Below are 23,186 nucleotides of genomic sequence, written 5' to 3' on the forward strand. Positions count from 1 at the left end.
CTTCCTTTCCATGCCTGTCAGCAAGTTCTGAGTCTCAGTCTCTAAGTCACAGAAAATGCTCCCAAAATATCAAAAGTCAGTCTCTATGTGTTTTTTTTCTGGATTAATGGTGAAGACTGGAGCCAGGAGACTAGACAAGTATCAGGCTATTTTTAATGGTTTTGTGCCTAAGGATTTTGGCCAGAGCATTCAGTCACCAGCACAGGGAGCTTGTGGCAGAGCATGACCCTCCAAATTGAAGTTGTGCCTGATGTCTCAGCCTCAGAGGCTGCCTTTCACCACTAAAGGCTGGCTACAGCACTTGCTGCCTAATCACAAGGCATGAAAATATCCCATGAAAACCCAGCCAGTTCCTAACCCAGTTCACACAACAACTTTCTTCTTTGAAATGGTCACTTCTGTGAGATATCTTATTGTTTTCAATGCACATCAGCAGCCTCTCAAACATCTTCTGCTCTCTGAAAATCACCTTGAAACAGTCCTTCCAAAATGACAGAGTACTAAAACTCCAAATACAATGTTCAAATTCTTCTGAGTGTGGGGAGAAATTTAAACCCATATATTGGTTCCCTTTCTGATTCAAGTATATTCAGAATAAATGACCAAAATTTATCAGAAAGTGTCACTCTGCTAAGGAGTGCTGCAGTAACAAGCTACTGGAGCCATTCACTATTTCAAACTTTGTCCACAGTGACAATTATTACCTGACAACTGTCTAAAGGCCACTGTGAGAAATAGGTTTGGAGATTTCAGTTTCATTCCTGTGGACAAGTTTCCACATCATAAAAATCATCACTCCATCTGTCACAGTAATTGCTAGAGTCTTGGCTCATCAGAAAAACCAAGAATAAATTTAACCTGGAGAACAAATTACTTTTTTACCCCATGAGAGAGTTCTTTGAGTTTAGAAATTAAATATTACTGTGGAGGCAGGTAGATAAAGCTATGCTGTGGCTCCCTGTGCTGTGTCTATTGGGAGAAGAATAGTTTCCAGAGTTGTAACTGCACAGAAAAGAGCAGGAAAGCTTTCTGGTCAGAGCAAAGAGCTGGAAACAGAAATTTGCCTGTGCCACTGACCTTGGAAAATGAAAACTATTTCAATTTTGTCCAATTGTAAAATGGGTGGCAAGTGTCTATAGACACCCCCAGCAGCCCTTGGGGTTAAAAGATGTTTCCAGCAGGTAGAGATATGCAATAATTTCTTTACTGCATAGAAAAAGAGTGATCATTAGTATCAAACAGAGTGAAAGAAGACATGGCGGAAAGCGGGGGAGACCTCTCATTACAGCAGTGTAGTTAGTCAGGGAAATGTGAGAGAATTATAACAGTAAAAATGAGCCTTCCCCCAGCCCTGCACTAGTCTTGGGTTGCACTACAGTTATCCCTGTGGAATAATGTAGTGCTGCCTCAGGCACCCTGATTGTTTTGTTTGTACTTACCACCATTTATTTTTGTTGAAATAAGCTCTATATGTAGATATTTTCACATATGTCCAGTTCTGTTCATTTTGTCAAGTCAAATAAGGTCTGACTTTACCCCAGGATATGTCTATAAAAATGCTTGTGCAGAAATCAGGAGGAAGCAGTCTCTGAGTCTGCGCTAGGCCAATAATACTGCAAGCCTACTGGAGGACAGTGTTTTGGGAGGCTTTTGCAAAATTGAATGAGTTGTTTAAATTGGATCCTCCTCTCTAGTTGGTGATTTCACTTTACATCTTTAGTCCAGAAAGTATATAATGCTAATTAATGGAATAGCCAGAAACAGACAAATACTGACTTTAGGAAAACTCTAGATGTGATGGGATACACATCCTGAGTCTATGCTAAAATTTCTACATGATTTTGTTTTCCATTTTTTCCCCACTGTCACAACATACAAGTACCTTCATGTGTCTATAAGGATACTAAATCTTTCCAATTATAAAGGGAAAATTGATTTTAGTAACCAAAGGTTGAAACACAGAGGTCACATTTTCTGCCATTTCTTTGTTTGTAAAGGCCATGCAACCATCGTTAAGAGAAATGTGCTGAAACCTGTTGTTTATTTCTCACATTGCTACAGAAATAGTTATTGATCAGTACTCTTCACATTAGCTGTCTCAAAAAAGCATTTGTTGCTCTTTGAAAATATTGGTTATATAACTGGAACTGTCTACAGAGACTACAGAGTGATACAAGTAATGAAAACCATAGCACTCAAAACTTTAGGGTGTTGAAATTTTGTTGACATTTTAGCTGGACTGAAAGTCTCAGCATAACTTTGGGGAGTTGTTACAAGTTGTTCCCTGATTCAGTCTGACAACACAAATACTACAGAGGAGTTTATCAAAATGGGGAAAACAGCAGAGAAGAAAACAAAAAACTTTGGAAACATAAACTCCCCTTTACCTATATAGTACATTTATGTACATGTGCTGTAGTTAGGAAGTTGTTTTTAAATGCCATCTGAATAAATATCATCCTTATTTTAGGTTAAACTTTCATTTTGGTATGGAGAGGATTGCTGAACTTCTTTTCCTATTGATTTAAATCCATTTTGATGGAAATAAATCTACATATGTGAGAGAATTGACTGTCATAAAATAAAAGGCTTTCAGACAATCTCATAACTTAGTCCAACTGAATTTCAGTAAGGCACAGATTTGAAAATACCTAAATTACATTTTAAAAGTGAAATTTGAACCAGTGTAATACAGGCCAAAGATCTATAGGCAAGAATCTCCATTTAAATTCCATGATTTAGCATGCACTTGCTTTGCCAACCATGACAAATTTGCTTGGTATCTCAGTTTGGTTATTGAATTTTCCTTCTCTTCACCTTTCAAACAGAAAGGAGCCTGAGCATATGCTTGCTAAAGCCCTTTACCTCCCCCCTGTAACTTCCTAATTAAAGCTATTTCACTCCAGTTCATTCATCTCAGTATTTTCTCACTTTCCTGTTTGGTGTGAGAAGCAGTAACTCAGTCCTTCACAAAGAATATTTTCAAGCTATCACTGGGGGGTTTGGGTGGTTAGAGGTGCTATGCTTTTGACCATCAAAATTATCTTGTGATGACTTGAAAATTATTTTGGTTTTTTGTGGTTTTTTTTTTTAATTTTGTGGTCTTCTAATGATATAACCTAAAGTGAGATCTAAATATGACTTCAAATCTTAAAAATTACTGTTGTAGATTCCATTTCAGCTCAGAATATGCATTCAGAGTTCAAAGGATAATTTATGTTATCCCAGCACAGTAGGATTGTGCCTATTTCCAGTTAGTTTCTCTTCCAACTCCATAGCTTCTTTGACAAATTTGCACAGTAATATTTTCGTGTTATTTCAATATTCTGAAAGTGTGTGTGTGCAGGAAATGACAAAGTTGTGCTATGCAGAAAGACAGAAATATTTAAGGACAGTGGTTCATTACTGGGGCTGTTCAGACACCTACTGTGCAGCTCTGAGGTTGTAGAACTCACCTACCACTACTGTCTCTATACCTGCATCCAAAATTTTGCCCAGATGTTATTTTAGAAAACCAACACAAGAAATGAAAGCTATTCTGAATTTACTGATTATCAATATCTCCAAAAGAGGGGTCCCTTTCTTACTACAGACTGTGGAGGATCTTGAGACCTGAACAAAAATCCTTTGGGACTTGAAAATACTGAAACCTTGTTTTGAAACTGAAAAGAGGAGAGGGGAGATTTAGAGTTGAAATTTTTGACAGTGTAAGTTACACATTTACTGTACTTGAACATAGTTTCTAAAGTGTATCAATTTGAGAAGTAGTAAGGAGTGGCAGGGGGCAGGGAACAGAGGAAATGGGAAGGAGAAAGATGGATGCTTATTTATTACACACAAGCCTAGGGGAAGTGCAAAATCCTGAGCTTGACTTTAGGTAGGAAACACTGAAAAGGCCAGGAAAGAAACTGCCCTTGATAAATCGTGTGCACACATGCAGAGATATTCAGTGCCAATTTGCAATAGTAGGACACATTGACATAGGAGTTCATCATAAGCCGTAGTGATTATAAGCTGCTGTATCAATATGAAGTCACTGGGAAGAGGTTTTCTTTCTGTTCTGCCTAGAAAGAAAAGAAAAAAAAGTGCATTAGGTATGCAGAAAGAGTTACAAGCTCTAACCATCTCTGAATTTTGTAAAGGTCTTGTTATGCAACTGACCTTTCTGGGTTGAACCTAAATTTAGCCAAGTTGTCATTGTAAATTTGTATGTAGAATTTGTTAATGTTTTGGGATTTAAAAGAATTAATTCTTTAAAAGGTTTTTATTTCATTTTTAAAGAACAGCACCAGAAGCAACTACTTGATCTGATTTTTTAAATGATGGTTATAGTGCATAAAACTACTACTGTTACTGCAGAAAAAGCAAGGTCAGTGAAAGTGACAAGATATTAAATTACATTTTTTAGCTGAGAAAGGGAAGAGGAACTTTTAGTTCGACTTTCAGAATTAAAATTTCAATATTGTTAAGGAAATACAGTAAGAGAAACTTTACAGTCCCCAGGGAGATGCAAAGACAATGTCTTTTTCCAGAATATTTCCATACTCCATGCAGAAAATGCATAGTTTCACAGATAATTGGAGTTGTTTGCTTTATCTTTTGAGGATCATCATAATTCTTGCTTTCATTATGTTGAAATCACTACACTTCTGAAGTGGGAAGAAGGGAAAAGAATACAAGTCTGGTGGCTGAGTTCTGGATAGCAATGACTGTGTCTGCAATCAGTCTTTCCTAAACAGCAGAGCCAAGCCATCATAACATGGAAAGAAACCACGTTAGGATGTGCACCTGAGCTGCACTGAAGCCCCCATGGGTGGAGTACACGGCAGGGAAGCCAAATACCACTTGCTACTACTCCCTGGTAGTGCAGTGCCCTGTGCAGCCCAACGCAGCACCAAGGTCCCGAGCTGGCTCCAGCCCAGGAGGGTTAGCTGATGAAGCAGAATAACCTGCTGCCCATGAATGCCCACACTGATTAACAGCTGACTTGGGCACAGTCAGCAATGTGTAGACAGTTCAGCTACTGATCTGATGAAGGCTGCCTAAACTATAATCAGGACTCTGAGCCTATCCGAGGTACAGTGACTAAGAGTTGCAGGTAGGAGGACTTGTGTAGTATCTGTGGTAAGAGCATGGCTGTGTTGGAAGCAGAAGTCATACAGGTTTGGTTAGGATACAAACTCACCTAATGCTGTCATTGCACCATGCAGAAGAGAATTCAATTTTGACATTTCAGAGTCAGCAGTATGTGTGAAGGTTGTTCATTTTTCCAATTAAAATTTTACAATCATTTCATTTATTACCCTTCAGTCAAAGTGTATAAAAATTCTTGTCTTACAAAGACGTCTGAAGTAGGAGATGAATTCATGAGTGTCTTTGAAATCATAGGTGCTGGTATGTCCACAGGATTTAGAAAGAGAAATATGTAGAGAGAGGAACTTTACTCAAGATGGAAATTTGAGTGCATTTTTCCTAATGGATTTTGCCTAGTTTTCCAGATACTGCTTGTAATCATCACTCAACAATAGCATTCACATTGGTATGCCATGGATTACAAGAATAGGTCTTTCAGCTAGGGTGCTCAGATTCTTCTTTGGAACAAAATATCAAAGATTCAAACCTTTCTGACAATGATAACAATGCAGTGAATCATGTTCAACTGATTATTTTTCCTTACTTTCCCTTTTTTTTTTTTTTTTCTTGTACAATACCATAGTGATTTGAAGACTAGAGTTTTATGTTTTGGAAGACTAGAGTTTTATGTTTTGACAAAAGTGGGATTAGGCAGCAGGTATCTGCAAAGGAAGATTATTACAATACCAAAACCAAATTATATCTCAGCAAACACAGGAGAATTACATGACTTTGTTTGAGTTAAACCAAGAATAACATGGCAACACAATTCTGTAAGCAGTTTTCACCTCGAGGCAGAGTGCCACACCACATGACATCATTTTTTGTAGCATCACAACAACTGTTTCTCAAAAAGCCTTCATCTATTTAAATGTACTACTGTGTATCCTTTTTAAAGAATAGCTTCACATGGCAAGTGATTGGAATACTAAAATCAAGCAGCATGGACTGTTGTTTGTCAATAAACTTTAAACACAATGCTGCTATATAAAGTTGTGGTTCTGAGTAATCACTAATGTAATAAGAAGGGGAATTTTTATAAAACTAAAGTAAATATGCTCTTCACTAAAATAGAATGTGCTGTGATATTTTCACACTGTGTTTCTTTAATTTCTTTCATGTTTAAATTTTCCAGTTCTACTATTCTTGCATTACCATTTTAAAACTAAAGAAATCATTTTAATTAGTTTCAAAATTAACAGAAATGCAACATTGATGCAGCTTGGAAAATTGTAAGATTTCTTCAGCTTGCACACAGCTTTAATCTTGTCTACCTTAATATTATTCCAATCACGGTGAGAGTCTGGACATGTCATGTATCTTTGTTTTCTTAGAGACAAGGAGATGGCAAATGGAGAAACTAAATAGCTTTACCAAGGTCCTAACAGAAATCCTCTGTGAGGCTAGGAAGTTTCAGACTCACTTGCCAAAAGGAACAACAAACAAAGAGTACAAATCAAGAGTATCTTGTGCAACTTCAAATGTTGGTAGTGTACATATGAATGTAAATCAGTGTAATTCTCGAAAAGCTGACAGATCTTCATTTGAGTTCTAAAATCAATCAGTGGAAAAAGGTGAAAGCTACCATTTGACTTGGGGATGTTGATTCATAGACTGATTAATCAATACCCAGGATTTTGTTAGTATTGTAAAGACCCTTTATGTTTCTAACAAGAAAAGCAAAATGAATTAAAAGAGGTCCTAATACATTCACTTTAAATTATATTAGCATTTCATCACTTAATGTTTAGACTGGTCTCTATGTAGAGAATAAGATGAAGTGTGATGTGAGAAAAATTCCATTGCATTTTCTTTTTTAAAATGCTGGAAGTTTTACCTCTATTTTCAATTGGAGATGTGCATATCATAAAATTTACTATAAGAAGCAGGTCTGGGTTGCCATTGCTGAAATACATAAATTGAAATAATTACTCTTTTCCAGAACTAACTGACACATTCTGTTTCCACATTTATAGTTGGGACTGATGGAAAGCAATCTCTGGTTTGTAAATAAAGGGATTTTGCAGCTACATTGTTATGATAGGTTTAATTACAAGATACAAGCTCAGATGCTTCAAAGGTGTAGAATGTATCCAGGCCTGTCTTTGACCCAGAAGAATAAAACAGGAATGAAACCGTTCCACTTAACTTGGGTACAAAAGTTCTTATTTTTGTATCCAGAAGTCTTGGGTAACAGAACCTTCACTGGGTTTCTTGGTATTTACCAAACTGTATTTGGAGAATTCCACTGGTTAAAAAACATGATTATTTGAACAGGTATTTTCTGTAATAGTAGACTTCCCTGGTATGTTGGAAGAGAGGTGTAACTTGGAATAAAGTAGTGTATCAAAGGAATTCTGAACGCAAGAACCTATTGTCGTGGAATTTCCTGCCAGTCTTGTGAATCCAAGATTTCAAAATATGGATGACCATCCAATGCATGGGCTTATCGTCCATAAATTTTTTTCTATCATCTAAGTAATCCATATTCCATATGCAAAGTGTTCATTGATTTCAGGTACTCAGAGGTTTTCAGCAGAACTGCTTTCTCTTCAGAAATAACACATGGAGAGCTGAAGCACAATGCTGCAATGATAGCTCAGTTCATGTGCACAGGATAAATATGGACACAAGATAGTCATGTTCCAAAATAGTTTCCTCATGGATATTTCTTTTTACTGTGCTAGTAAACAGTAGAATTCTGATTTAGTGCTAGTTAAGGTTAGATGACTTGCTGGTGTAAATCCAACTGTGACCATTTGTATTGATTGATTCGTGTTTCCTCGTGCATCCCTGTCTGTTATTCAGATGTTTTCTCTTAAGCAGCAGTATTTTAAATTTCAATTGACCCAGTGCAACTGGTTATGGCCAAAACATGCAAACCAAAGTACAATAGTACATGCAGAGGGAAATAATTAGTTGGTAGCAGCAAAAGAGAGACTTACTTCTAGATGAAATTCTTTGTTTAAGAAATGAAACATGAACGTAGAAGAAACATGGCAGTGTCTTTATACTAAAGTAACCTTGAAATAACCCAAGAGCCTTGGGTTTGCTGGCTCACTGATGAGAAGATTATAATTATAAGAAATGATGCCTAACCTATAAGAAATACTTGTAAAGTTTAGCAGAGGAAACTTAGGCTTTTGTTCAGGACTTAGACTATTTTATTTAGTGATGTTAAATTAGTCACCAGAAGGATCACAAATTGACTGTGTGTCAGCTCAGTCACATATACGTGCTTCCTAATTTTGGAAACCTTTTTAAACCACTTGCCAATGTTTTACTCAAATGATTTATCTATTAAGTTTTTAACTAAACAATTCACCTTAATGACTACCACAGGCGTAGAATCAAATTCCTCATAAATTCCTTTCACAATTCTCTCCTAATTAGCTAAATATCTCTTCAAAGATTGAATTTAATAACCATCTTTAAATAAATGGAGGTTTATATGTCAGTTTATGAATATATGGATTGACATAATGGAACATATAAATAAATAATATAGCATCATTCATCTAATCCAGTCTGGGGCCTATAATCAAAGCCAGGCAAAATTAATTACTAATGTGGTTAGGTAATATTACAGTCATCTTCTCTGGGAGATGCTTATGCCTCACACTTCCACTGGGAGTAACTGCAGAATGAGAAAAATTAATACAGTTTTAATTTATTTTCATGTCTAGTTTTAGTGTATACTTCATTGTTAGACCCCATGGTAGAAGACACTCAATGTTTATCATGAAATGCAAAGTCTGACTTCTGTTGATTAAAAAGATTCAAAAATCATGCTTGGTATAGATTCGATTAGAAGCAGAAGAACTTAAACTGTTGAATCGCTTCACTATTCACCTTTCATTTTGACAATACAGCCTTTATACTTCTGTATTGTCAAATTGTCATTCCCTGCTGTTTGTCCTTATCCTGTTGGAATGTTGTTTATGTGCATTGTGTTATTTCTGCATTTGCTTTATTCTCTTTGTGTATTTTTGTAGGATTGTTGGGTTTGTGCTTGCTATAGCTGCTCATGCACACTTGCATGCTGGGCTGCTTTGAATGAGAGAGGAAGTGAGGCTAAATAGCTGCTTATGTAGAATTGCATTCTCACCTCTGCTCTGCTAAAAAAAAATATATATTCAGCCCATATTCCTAGCTTGAACAGAGATGATGTATATCCAGATAGAAGGGATAACATTATCAGAAGGTATCACACAGGTGCAGTAAACACAGTATCAGGAGTAACTGCAGTATGGAATGTACTTTTCTGAGAAATCTTAAATTAATATTTTTTCTGCTGTGATGGCCCTATTTGTTCTAATGAGCCACTTCTGTGGAAGCTGAATATACTCCTTCTCTGTAATTCAGTGCAATGTAGACAAGAAGGTTATTAAACACAGAGAAAATGAGCTTGGTCTTATACAATATTAAACTTAAATTTCTATAGGATTTTTTAATTATTCCAATACAATGATACAGAATCACAGAGCATATAGAAATACTAATGGCATGGTATGGTTTCCCATCAGACAGTATTTCATTGCTCTTTTAAATCACTTTATTTCCATATACTTTATCTTAAATTAGTAAAATTTAGTGTAATAACTCCAGCATAAGAAGAATTTTATGTTCTTGTTTTTCTTTGGATGGAGAGGGATAGAAACTTTACAAATTAGTTTAATGGGTTGATATTATTTTAAGTCTGTCATTAGGCTTATTTATCTGTGATTTCCCTACCCTATAAAAAACAAGCAGATTTAGTACAAAAGTCTTGTGGTTTTCAACTGTCATCTTAAGTGCAAAAAAGGTTAATTTTTGTCAACAACAAAATTGCTCTGACAGGGCATTATGCTCCCTCTTTTCGGATCCTGGATTGGAATTAGAAGTCTCTGATTCCTGAAGGGAGCTCTCAATGGTCTTTTAAGTGGACTTCTTAACTTTAGATGAACTTCTGCAGCCTGTGGTGGAAAAGTACATGAAAATGTGAGGTTTTCCAGACTTTTCAAGTATCTGCTTAACCATTTGTTTTCTGGTACTCTTATTGAGTACATATCTCCCACAAAATTTTATGTTGATAAAAATGGATATCCTTCAGTTCTATTGACAGTAATAAAACAAGTCATCTAAAAATACTGGCCTTAACACTTTGAGATTCAAGGCTTGCTGCCTGTTAGCATTGTTAGTAATAATTTACTAGTTTACAGTATTTCAGAATTTATGATGTATTCACAGACTATAGAATAGATGAGCTTTTCCTTTAGACAATAGAAGCAGTTTTCTTACTGGAAAAATTTCTATTTTCCTCTTCCACCCTCCCCCCACAATGCAGCTGTTCAATACATAATGTGCCATTTGGTATTTTTGGATCACAAATCTTATATGATTCTTCCTAATATGTCTATATGAATTTTCCTAAATCTGCTGAGATATCTCTCGATTTCTGTCAAAGTTTTGCCAAAGTTCCTTAAATGTGTACCCATTTTTCAAGTCCTTCCTAATGCCTTTTGTCATTTGCCTAAACTGCAAAGGAAGTTTGGTGCACATACTTTAGTTGTTACTTGCCTGGAGGTCTAATAAGGTTTGAGTACAAGAATGTGTTTCATTATGGAAGCAATGCACAGCTCTAGAAATCCATCAGAAATGGGGCTTATGGTGAGTGCTGGGTGTTGTAGCTGCCACAGAGCAGCTACTGATGGAAACTGTGCTACATACTCCCTGTGAAATAATATATGTATGTGTGTATTCTTTCTTTCTAGGGAGAGATCAATCACTGTCACAGGTGATCAATCACCAATCAGTGAAAGTAATTCAATTAAATCAGAGTAGGGTAGTGAGAAATAAAACCAAACCTTAAAACACCTTCCCCCAACCTTTCTCTTCCTTCTGGACTCAGCTTCACTCCTGATTGCTGTACCTGCTTTCCCAGAGCAGTACAGGGTGACAGTGAGGTGGGGGGTTGTGATGAGTTCACTGCCACTTGTGTCTGCAGCTTTGAAAGCCCTTGTGCAGGAGTGACAGTAACAGGAAATGAGGTACAACATTTGAGTGAGTGGCAGAAATCATTAGTGATGTGGAAGTGCATAAGCATCATGCCAAAGAGTAGGAAGGAGGGTGACAGCTGCCTTCTCCATGAGGAACTGCAAACCCAGCAGTTCCTGTACTGGGTGTGGTACCAGGTACATCGAGCTGCAGGTCATTGGGAGGCCGTGCGGAGCGCCTTGGGAAGTTTCCTGCAGATTCTGAACAAATGTTCCCTGTTTAAATTCATGGAAATAGCACCATGTCCTTTCCACAGCTGTAATTAGAGACAAAATCAGGTGTTATGGTCATGGATCATTTCCATCCAATACTGCTTAGGTAACTGAGAGTGTTGCATTTTTGTTCTTCCTTATTATTCTTCCTTATACCATTATCCCTTTTTTCTCCTAGACAAATCTATGTTTTTCACTTCTAAGTATTTTGCCATACAAACATCTGTCCTCAGCTGGTATAATTTTCAAACTAACTTCATCAGGGAGTACTTCAGCTCCCAGAAGGAGCTTTATAATTCCTCGTAATCATTACAGTATCATAAATAATAATGATAGCAATAATAACAACATTATTATTATAACTGAGGCTGATAAGAAGACTTAGGCTTACTTTCTTTTAACAGTAATAGAATGTTTTGAAATTCTGTGGAGATTTAGGCACCCCATTTCTTAAAACCCAAAGGTTTCTCCAAAATATGAAGATATGAGCAAGGAACACAATACTGAGGATTGGATTAGGTTTTTTTAATGGTTTTCATTCACTATCCCTAATTTACTCAATGCTGAGGAGTTCTTCACAATCCTTTAAGTCTGTGTTTGCTCTACACATGGAACTCTTTTAAAAATATGTCCTCTCCACTCTACTCCTTTGAACAGCATTGCTAATTACTTTCAGTTCCCCCCACATCATTCTAAACCAGTTCTGCTGTTTTAAATACTCTTAAATACTCTTATATCTCAAACTGAAAGAACAAACCCTTCAAAAAGTAAGATTTTTATATTTTAAAGGTAATCATTATCTCCTGCAATTACCTCAGCCAGAAGGAAGTAGATTTGAAGTCAGTGGATGTTTCACCACTTTGAAGATCAGGTACCTGACTTGGGCACACCACTAGCAAAGGTGGATAATTAGCTCTGTTCCAGAAGCTGAAGCATTGCTCTGAGTCACAGCTCCACCTTGCTTTCTTCCTTATTGCTGAATGTTGCTAGTTTAGGGCTGCAGTAACTCAAATACTTCAAGTCACAGAATGTGGCTAACCACTTATTTGTGAACACTGTTTGGGGAAGGGAGGCAGGCAGGGAGGGAGGAATGAGTTTGCAACCTTTTTTACTTTAGTTGTGCAAGTGAAATAACCTCAAAGAACCTGAACAGAGATGTAGTATGGGCTTATTCTACATATTTGTAGGCAGAGTGACAGCCTAATCCTTCATTTTGTTCCTTTTCTGTTTTCCAATGAGTAGCTATTTAGCCTAGCAATGGTATTTGTACAATAGATGTACAGATGCCATTTTAAAAATTGAGTTATGCTGCTAAAATCCTCACTGCATGTGCCTGTGCATGAAAACAGCACTACATCTCATGTCTGCCTTTGTTACCTGAGGGTGATCTGAACATAGCAGGGTTGAATGTCCCATTCCCTGAAGTTTCCTATTTGCCTCAGATGGGAGGCTGGTTAGTTTGACACTTCTAATATGGGTCAGTAGCTGTCAGTACTGGATATTATCAAACCGTTTGTAGCTGAGATTAAATTAATGCCAAAAAAAAGCAATCTCTGGTCTTCTAATTAATCCCACAGGAGTGCAAAAACTCATTTAAGTTAGGAGTTTAGCTGTTGGCAGCATCAGGAAAAGCTGGTTTCACTTCACTGAGCTGAATTAAAACTCCACATTAATGGAATTAAAGCGTGTTGCCTTCCTAAACTCTTACATCCATCAAATCAAAGGCTTAGAAGCTTTATAAACAACTGCAGTGCTACTTTCAATCCTTGACATAAGAAACAACATGCTGAGAATACATCATAAAAACAAACAGTCTTAGCATTCCCTTCACTGGCCTCCAGTGGAATTTTTTAATATTGCATTTATCACTTTTTTTTTTTTTTTTTAGTATTGTGAATGACAAAGAATAACTCAGAGCTCTAGTTTTGGGTTTGGTTTTGTTGTTTGTTTTGGATTTATTTTTTTCCTGCAGAGAACAGATTGATAGACAAATGGAGTTTGTATATTTTTCTTCTGTGTGGCAGTTTCAGAATTGGGAGCTGAAGAATGGCTGCTCCAAAGCCAGTGTTCAGAGAGGTCTCTACCCAGCCTGTGCCATGGCTGCTTCACTGCATCTTTATGAGGAGCTGCAGGTCAATTGATTTAGGAAGCAAATAACCTCAATGCTGTCAGTTTTGACTTGTCAAAATAAAGATACATGAAAACAAAAGAGTTCCTAAATCAGGGCTCTAGCAAATGGAGGACAGCTGTTCTTTGCTGAGAGAGGTTGAGGGTTGAGAGAGGAAAGCTAATGACTTCTCTAGTGCTCTCTTTGCAAAGACAGTGTGTCTTGGTTTTATCTAAACAAAAGAGAAGAGGAAATATTTTGGATTGTAACAACCTTATTTCTTCTACTGTCAATGCAGTAGGCAGGCTTTGGGATGAACTGATTTGAGCATCATGCAGTCTGATCCCTTAATGGTGGTTTGTCCATATTTTTGCTTTACAGAAGTTGAAAACACAATAAATATTTCCTTAATGTGTTTGTTCCATCCCAGATAGGTGTTTCACTGGTGCATTGTTCATCACTGAAAGTGTCATTTGGGAAGGGAAGGTGGTGGTTCATCTGACCCCTGTGGGGAAAGAAGGGTTTAGGATGCTGCCTCCACTTCCAGCATCACCCACACAAGCAAAAGTGCCTTCAGAGCTTTCTTGACCTAGAACAGAATTAAAGCTAAGCAGACTGGCTACTCACTTTTTTGTTTCTATAATACTTACTGATATGATTATTTGCATAATAAACATTTTAAAAAATAGTTGAACACCAGGCTGCTCTATTTTTATTACCTAATGAAGCCATGAAATGGTTCACCTTGCCTGAGAAATAAGTTTAAAACAAAAAGCAATTTAAACCCATGAAGAAGAGAGGTTGGATTCTTTGCTCCCAGTTTTGCGCCTTATTATTAATTTACAATCTCATTCTTTGTTCCTTCACTCTTATGAATTGTCTTACAAGAGCAATATATCCCCCTTGTCTCAATGAACTAAAATAAAACGGATTTAAGTTAAAATTGGTCTTTTACAGGATGTAAAATTCTTTTCTTCAGGGAAAATCTGTCTTGTGTGGCTATAGTACTGGGCTGTATATTGAAATAATTTTACTTTATATTATTAAAACTAGTAGGAGCTTCATTCTGTATAATTTTAGAGAAATGGTAGCATTTTTTTTAAGCCTAAATGTCAAACTCTGAATATTTTGATCTATCAGTTTAAAACTGCACTGCTTACTTATCTCAATAGGGATATGTTTAGGCATTCATCACAGAAAGTGTTGGTAGCAGAAACCTTTATTTCTTCTGGGCTGCAAAAGACATGACAACTGCACAAGTGTATTAAACATGTGATGAAATCAGCTTCTTTCTGCTGGTTCCATCAGTTTGATAGAATTCACCAGCAGGTTTTCTTTTCAGTTAGTCAGTTAGGAATCAAATCAGACTATTATTCTGTCTCCAATAGCAACTTGTGTCAAGCAATGATTAAATTGCATTTTAGACTTTAAGGTGTCATTATATTCACAATGATGCCTTAGAAGGCACAAGCTCCTATCGAGCATCAAACTTGATTTCTATAATTATGTTAAAGAAAATGAGTTTTCATATCACCAGTTCTGAACTATTTTCATGAAAGAAGGTGAGGGCTCTTTTGAATACTGTGTCATAAATCCCTAGGAATGGAAAAGATTTCTAATGGGTGGAATATTGCAGAGAAATGAGCCCCTCACTTGGCAGTAGTGGGCTGTAAAGTTCCTTGTACATGCAAACTTCATGTGAAATTTTAACCAATATTCATATAGTATTCTGCAGTGTTTGTCCCACTCAGCTGTTCTGCTCATACCATGATCCCCCAAACTTATGACTCCCAAGTAAATTTGCTATAAAACAGTTTAGAAGCTCTGCAGCTCATCTTAGAAGGGGAATATACTTTTCCACAAACCTGAAACCTTCTCAGTAGGGATGAATACTTTACCAACATAAAACAAGAGCACACTTGTCACAACAGAAGATGCCAGGAAGAAGCAGGACTTTTGTTTGTCCAGTGACAGACATCACAACTCCATGGACTACACAAAAAAAGGGGGCATCTTTTCTGTCAGGCAGTATTGACTATGCTACAGGATGAAATTCATGTAAAATAGATGTGTTGCTCACTAATGCCAAATGAAGTGCTTTTATAGAAAATAAGATGTGTTGCTTCTGAACAAGCAGCTTGAGATATATGCAAAGCTTGAAAGCAAGACAAAGTCTTCAGTTATTAGAATCAGTGACATAAAACTGACATAAAGATTTATTTTTATTGTGTACTTTGCATTATTAATACTGGGCCTGTAGTCATTTAAACTAATCAGAAAATATACCCAGATGCTTCTGCTTTTTAATATCTTATTTAAACAGGATGTCTTGGATAAGGAGTACAATTTATTATCACAAAACTGCCTTTGACTGATGTTTTGTTTTATCCATTTGTATTTACAATACTATTCTGCCACAGTAAAATACTGAAATTAGCACATACTATGTATTTTTAACAGAATTATTGTTATTCAGGTTTCTTAGTCACATCAGTATAACATATGAGAAACCGTTAGACCTCAAAAATCAAAATCAATCAGAAAGGTTTTTTTCAGGAAGTCTGTTTTGCTGTAAAACAATGTCGTGTTTTTTCCCAAACGTTGTGTCCTAGATTAATAAAAATCCATGTGGAAAGACTCAAGCTACTTAAAATCTGATAGATCTAGTGTTGAAGTCACATCAAGGTGCAATTCCAAGGAATGCATAACTTCTTTTACTGAGAAGCACAGGGAATTAGAATGATTACATTATCATTTACTGTTTTACCTTTCGCTCTGAAATTGAATTTGCATTGAATGTTTAGTATATGTAGTGGAATAATTAGCATTTAATTTAATTTAAATTACTAAACTCTGTGTGTGAATCTATATGTATTTAAAAAATGAGTAGGAAAGCTAAGGGGGAGTTATTATCTTCATTTTCTGCTCTCAATGAGAAATGAAAGCTGAATTTAAACAAGAGAGATTGTACAATTAAGCCCTTTTTGAACAGATGAGCACCACTGAAGTCAAAATGCTTTAGACACGTGTAAAACAATCTGATTGTTGTATCTATTTTGGCATTAGCTAAACTGCTAGAGACAATAAGAGCAAGAACAACTTCTATTTCTTTAACAAATGCTTTTCTTTATTCTTCCTTGGCCGTCCAGTCATTCCCAGCACAGCACTGCAACGCGTCCCCCCACAGTGAGCTTGCAGCGGACCATTTCTGTGGAAGGGTAAGATGATTCTCTCTTGAAGCTGCTGTAGAGGTGTCAGGTACCACTGAACTACCCACACACACACAGAGCTCTTCATTGGATGAGGGTTTGCACACCATGGTGTTTCAGTCTGTGAGATGAAGCAGTGAAGTTTCAAATTAGTGCTGATCCTTGCTTGGTATTCACACTGGAAGGTTTGGTTTTCATGGAGATGAGAGTATCTGCCATGGAGATGTATTGGGTACATTCCTTCAATTCATCTCACTTGACTAGTGTTAATATTTACTTGTGTTAGCTGTAAAATCTTCCTGCTTATCATGGAAAAGCCCAGGGAAGTCTTAGTCTGTTTCCTTAAGGTATGCATGAGTTCTTTTTGACAAATCAGTGTTTAAAACTAAGGATGAAGAAAATTGAAATATTAGCCCTATGCTGGTGAATATCTGTGTATATGAGTGTGTTAACTGTAGAACACAGCTCTGGGTGCACAGCTGCCTCAATTTTAACTAAGAGTGGTGTAAAATGCAAACAATTCACAACTACTAATATTTTTGCATCTTTACAGTATTAGAAAGGCTGATACTTAACACAGGAACACAGATTTTGTTTGCACTGACTTGCATAGTCTAAAAAAATGTCAATTCTTTTTTATTCACTCCCATAGAAATGTGGAACTCTGTAGGCTCTATGGGTAATAACCTATCATTGGCTGCTCTCAGTTCATATTTCAGAGCTTTTCTTTCTTGTGATAAAAGTGAGACTATAAAGTTTCCACAGAGGAAAGATGTCATCTTGTTGTCTTTTAGTTTCTGTTACAAGTTATTGTGGTGCAGTCAGAAAGTAAATTGGTCACTGTGTAAAATAATCCTGTCCTAAGTGAAGTCTGAAATGGTTTTCTCAAAAGTCCAAATTTTTAATTTCTTATCTACATCTATGATTGTAAAATATGATTATTTAAAATATGTATAACAGCTATGGTAATTATTCATTGATAATTAGATTGAATAATGGAATTATGCAGGAAAAGTGCATGGCTCAAGGGCTATCATTTGGAAGATAGTTCTATAAATAAAGCCTTAATTGTCATCCAGCCCTTGTGCTCAAAACAGAACCAATTTTAAGGTAGATCAGGTTGCTCAGGGTCTTGTCCAGTGAAGCTGTGACTGTCAAAAACCTGGAGATTTCTCAAGTCCTGGACTAGCAGTCTCAGTGCTTAAACACCCTCCTTTTAGATTTCTTTTCTTTATCTCTCTAATCCAAAGAGAGAGTTATAATAAATTCCCCTGACTCTTCTTCAAATCATCTCATGAACAAATTGATGTTTGAAATAAAACAGCTTCAAGAACAATTTGAGTGGTAAAAAAGGAGGGGGAGAAAAAAATAATTTGCTCAGTTGAGATTTAAGGAAGGAAATTCTATTATGATTTCTTTGGCTTGGTCTACTGGACCAATTCAGGAATCATCCTGTAGCTTTAAACTCCTACTTAAATCTGGAAATCAATCTTTCTGAATGCATTTTTAGATAAATTGCAGAATCTGTACTGGCCACACGGACAACTTGCATGTACTGTGTGTGAATCATTACAGGAGAGAAAATCTGCAATTGGTGCCACAGGTCTCCTGTTGCTCAGGGGGTAGAAGAACATCAGCTTGTAATTATTACCAATCAACTTACACTGCATCATATTTCACTTCACTTAGGAACGTGGGGCTGTTAGCCTATTCCACTGCTGAGCAGAAATGAGTAATCAGCTCAGCCCTAAATATTTCATTATGTTAAAGCTCAATTTATTCTAATGTATTTGTGGAGTCCATGCTGCTGTGTTTACAGCTAATAGAATTTGAGGTCAAAACAAAGTTATTTTTCTCTTTTAGGAACTGTGTTCCTATCAGTAGAATCCTGTATTTAGGAGAATCCCTAGATTGGTTTTGAGATGCACTTTTTAAACAGCTGCTTTACCTGCAAGGCATCCCTGGCACACGCTGACATTTGTACCCTGCATGCTGGCTCTCTCTGACTGACTGTGGATATAATTATTGGGTCCTAGGAATGAAAAATTAAATCTGAGAGGGTTAAAGAAATACAGAGGGAATTGCATTTGCTGTCTTTTAGTCCTTAATACCCTGTTAAAATATGTGATAATAGAGCTGTCCAGAATAGATTTTTAAAGAATTTTAATAGCTTTTTTTCAACGAGGTGATAGATGAACACATAAAACCATTTAATTTTTTATTAGAGAGGGCTTTTTGTGCACTTCATGTCCAGCAACAAAATGAATGACCAGGTGGGAAAAATAAAGACATCTATAAAGATTTTTTCCCAATATATTCAAGCCATATATTCTTCACAGTGTAATAACTGTACAAGAGATGTACAGATTTTTTCTGTGTATAAAGGCCTGAACTTCAGAGGTGTTGGAGGTTTTCATTAGCAACTTCCCTAATGTTTTATTTTCATGGTTTAAAAACCAAGAAAACTCTAATGTTTGAATTTGAAAATATTATTATTTTGAGGTTTTTGATGTGATTTTAATGAACAATCTTAGCTGTGACTATCCAAAACAGGAGGAATATTGGTTGAAAACAGACCTTGTTTTTTTTGAAATCCTGCCATACTAGCACACAAAGCTTTAATGTTAGTGATGTTTGACAGCTATTCTCTCTGCTTTTGGCATCCCCACTAAATTGAATTTTGTATGCTACCAGCCAGCTCTTAGAAACCGGGATTTCAACTTATTTGATCGAGTCTTTTTGACTTAGCTATGTGTCTGAGCATCTGAAATATACCTAAAAATATTTATACATAAATAAACAGCATTTGAACCATGAATAAGGATAAGAATTTTTATTCTGAATAGGACAGATATTACAGAATGGTTTTAGTTTCAGAAGGGTCATCTATAAAGTAATTTGAGATGCTTGCTACTAGCGGCCTGTGTATTGATATTTCCCAAAATGGCTTAGAGGCACTGCTATTTTTAGGTATTCTCTGAGCATTTGAATACTTCCTGTCTCCTGGTAATGCAATTCTGTTGCCTCTCACCAGCTCCCTCTCACCTACATCTTTTACAAACTGTAAAGCTGGAGCATTCATGGTGTATAGAGCTATTGAATGCTGCAAGTAAAAGTTCTTACAACAGTGGTTTCTATGTGGAACCAATAGTTTCTAAAAGCAAGATGCAAAGCAAACATTTCTAGTATGGAGTTGTCTGTGCTAGGTGTAGCAGGTGGTACAGAGATACAGTTTTCAGGATTTATTTTGAATATTAGCATGTAAATAATATATCTCCTGGAACAGGGAAGAGAGGTAAGTGATTATGTGAGACAAAGGATAAATGAACAAGCAGACAGGAATAATCATATCCCTTATAGAGCTAAAGAGTATATTAGCTGTCCTGCATTATCTCTCTAAAAATCAATGAGATTTCTCAAACCCAGGAGGCAGACTATTGTGCATTTGAAGTAAATGTCAGGTGTTGTGGTAAAAATGCAGTCCAGTTCTTCAAATCAAAAAGATTATTCCTGTATGCCAATTCCATCTGTCTATCTGCAAGCAGAAAACTTGTCCTGGTGTGCAGGCTTTAATTTCTCTACAAAAGATAAAATGAAAAATTGCTAGAGTCCAGAGGTCTTCCTACAGAACAAAATCTGTTGCAGAATATAACCCAGTGCAATCACACATGCATCAGCCAGGTTGAAGCCTGGCCCCCAATAGGTTCCCTTGTATTAAGTATACATAAAAGTTAGTGGCAATTTAGGCATGATGTTTGCAGAATAAATGCATTAAAATTGTAGCCATTTCTAAAATTAAAATAAACCATTGTTTTTACATGTTCAGTGAACAAGAAATTCAAGGAATCCACAGTCAAATCAACAAAATACTTTTTCAAGCAGATAGGGTAACTTTAGTTATCGTAAATATCACAGGCAAAGTGATATTTTACTATGTAATCTGATAAATTTACATCTTATTAAAGGCTGAGTGCTTAGTTGTTAGTGTACCAATATTTGGTCAAATGAAATAACTAACCAATTAGAAGGCCAAAACATTGTTTCAGTTTATGCAGGCAAAGCTACCTCTCTGGACTGTGATGGTCAATGTGAAAGTAGTAGATAAAAGGAAGACTTCCTTATTTTTGTTATTTTCAATAACAATTGAAAGTAGGATAGCACTAATTAAAGTCACTCTCAGGATCAGGTGTAACACTGGTGTGTGCAGGTGCCGCGAGGTGATGAAGGACTGGGAACTGAGAAAGGAAGGTCCGTAGCTCCCTACCACTGCCTGGTCCTGGTGCTTTGGTCTCTGCAATAAGGCACATGAGAGGGAGGGCCAGAGAGGAAAAGCAAAGGGTGGAGCCATTTGACATCATAATAGAAAGATTGCCAAGCCTAAGGGGGAATAACAAGGGGAAAAGTAAAAGCCAAGGTGCAGTGGAAGTGGTATTACAATAAAACAGTAGATGAGAGCAGTACAGACAGATTTTTCATTTGTGTGAAACAAGAGTAGTAGAAGTAGGAAAGAAAATCTATATAAAGAAAGCTTGGTTCAGCCAAAACTCAAATCCTTTTAAAAACGTGGTTTTGAATATTTCAGGCCTTCAGCCACTTGGAATTCCACATCATCTCTTGTTTGAGTAATCAGATTTTAAACCATCACACACAACACTGGCACATATTCTGTCCCTCCAATCCTCTTGTGTTCAATGCTGTGAAGAATGAACAATCAATCTGAACCACCTTTTTTTTAGGTTCTTCCAGTATGAATGTCCTTCGGTTGCCAGAAATAAATACACAGGTATTCATCAGAATTTTTTGAAGCAAGAGAGGAAAACTGGAATTACTGTTGTGAAAAGGAAATGGCTTTGGTTAGCCAAATTAATCTAATGTAACTCAGTGCTCACACTGGGGTTTGTTAGAAGCCAAACATATTTATACTGCTTAGGAGAAGGACCTTGCTGCCTTAGATTTGGTGTTGGTTCTTTCAGAGAATCACAGAATGGCTTGGGTTGGAAGGGACTTTAAAGATCATCTGGTTCAAACCCCACCCCATCCTCCACTAGGCCAGGGTGCTCAAATGCTCATTCAACCTGGCCTTGAGCACTTGCAGGAGCTGGGTATCCACAGCTTCTCTGGGCAACCTGTGCCAGTGCCTCACCAGTAGATACATTCCTCTTAGGATTTGATCTAAATCCACCCTGTTTCAGTTTAAAGCCATTTCCTGTTGTCCTATCCCCTGCGTGCTCTTCTCCTTGATTTACTAATGTGACTTTACTCAAATAATACAACTTCTTACAACTCCAACTTCACCTCCTGCTGTTTGCTCATTCAAGTAGCTAAGATGGGTTTTCTTGCACTGTGAGAGTACAAAGGTTGTGGGCCCTGACTTGTATATTGGTGCTACCCTAATGCAAACAATTAGATAAATATTCATCTGGGCTTTCTGTGATCTGTGTTACTATAACACCAGAGCAACAAAGACTTTATGTATGCTTTCAACATCCTTTGGGAAGAAAATGGCAGCTTGGGGGGAGGAGGAAAGGCAAAAAACCAACAACAACAACAAAAAGAAAAAAAATTTAAAAAGCCATAACAACAAAAAAACTGCAGCCAAATCAAGATCAAAGCCATATTTCTAAGCCTCTGCAGATTTGAGACACCTCATTGATTGTATAAAACTGAAGAAATCCCGAGGGTCTGATGTTTGAAAGCACCCAGTGCTGCTTAATATTTCTGTAGGTATTTCAAAAAGCACAGAAGGTGTCAGCACTCCAATTTTATAGATGGTGCAAAAGAAACAGAAAGGCAGAGCTGTGTCAATTCAGATGAATACTAAAACCGACTCTTTTCCTTAATGTTGCCATCAGCACAAAAAAATCAATTCTATAATGGATTTTCTTTCAGTTAATTATTATAAGAATTACTTGTTTTCAGATAGCACTTCCTCATCATTTATCAGTCCAGTTTTAATCTCTTAAATTAGATCTATAATTACTATGGATTCCAGTCTGTAGAAGAATGATAGTAATAGTCACATTTTTTCTCTTGTCGTTTTCTCTTTGTTAACAGTAAACTGATGAGACCAAATATACAGTACAGATGTAGTAAATAAAAAGCACTTGCTGTTTTCAAGGTAATGATCAAATGAAACATGCATAAACCAAAAAGCCTGCTAAGGAGAGAAATGCTGCACTTTGATTTACTTTTGGTCACTGCATTTTTATGACAGAAGACATTTTCTCAAGTGTTGACATTTAGTTACTGCTTATTGTTTTCAAATATTAATTAAGTAATCCTTTGCTCTTACATCAGGCCTGCAGTTTATAATGTGATTTACAGAATCTGATCTGATGCATTCCCCAAAGCAAGTAACCAAGTCCATCCAAATTGATTCTGCCATTGATTTCTTAGCCTGTAAATTTGTGTGGATTGCAGCACTTTATTTGCTCCTTTACTTCTGGATCTATTAATGTAAATCTTCCTTTCTACTTTCCCTACCCTTTT

General features: G+C 36.5%; 1 protein-coding gene across 4 annotated transcripts in view; it reads left to right on the plus strand.

The window, feature by feature from the left end:
* Positions 1-23,186, plus strand: part of DLG2 (discs large MAGUK scaffold protein 2) — a 486,684-nt gene that overhangs the window by 244,785 nt on the left and 218,713 nt on the right. For 3 of the 4 annotated variants that reach the window (XM_030234136.2, XM_030234138.2, XM_030234142.2), the window contains one exon: positions 16,638-16,706. The exons of the other annotated variant lie outside the window; for it this stretch is intronic. In XM_030234136.2, the coding sequence (XP_030089996.1) occupies positions 16,638-16,706 (69 nt within the window). The remainder of the gene's footprint in view (positions 1-16,637; positions 16,707-23,186) is intronic. 4 annotated transcript variants of the gene reach the window in all.

This window comes from Serinus canaria, chromosome 1 (assembly GCF_022539315.1).
Source record: "Serinus canaria isolate serCan28SL12 chromosome 1, serCan2020, whole genome shotgun sequence".
In the NCBI taxonomy this organism is placed as follows: Eukaryota; Metazoa; Chordata; class Aves; order Passeriformes; family Fringillidae; genus Serinus; species Serinus canaria.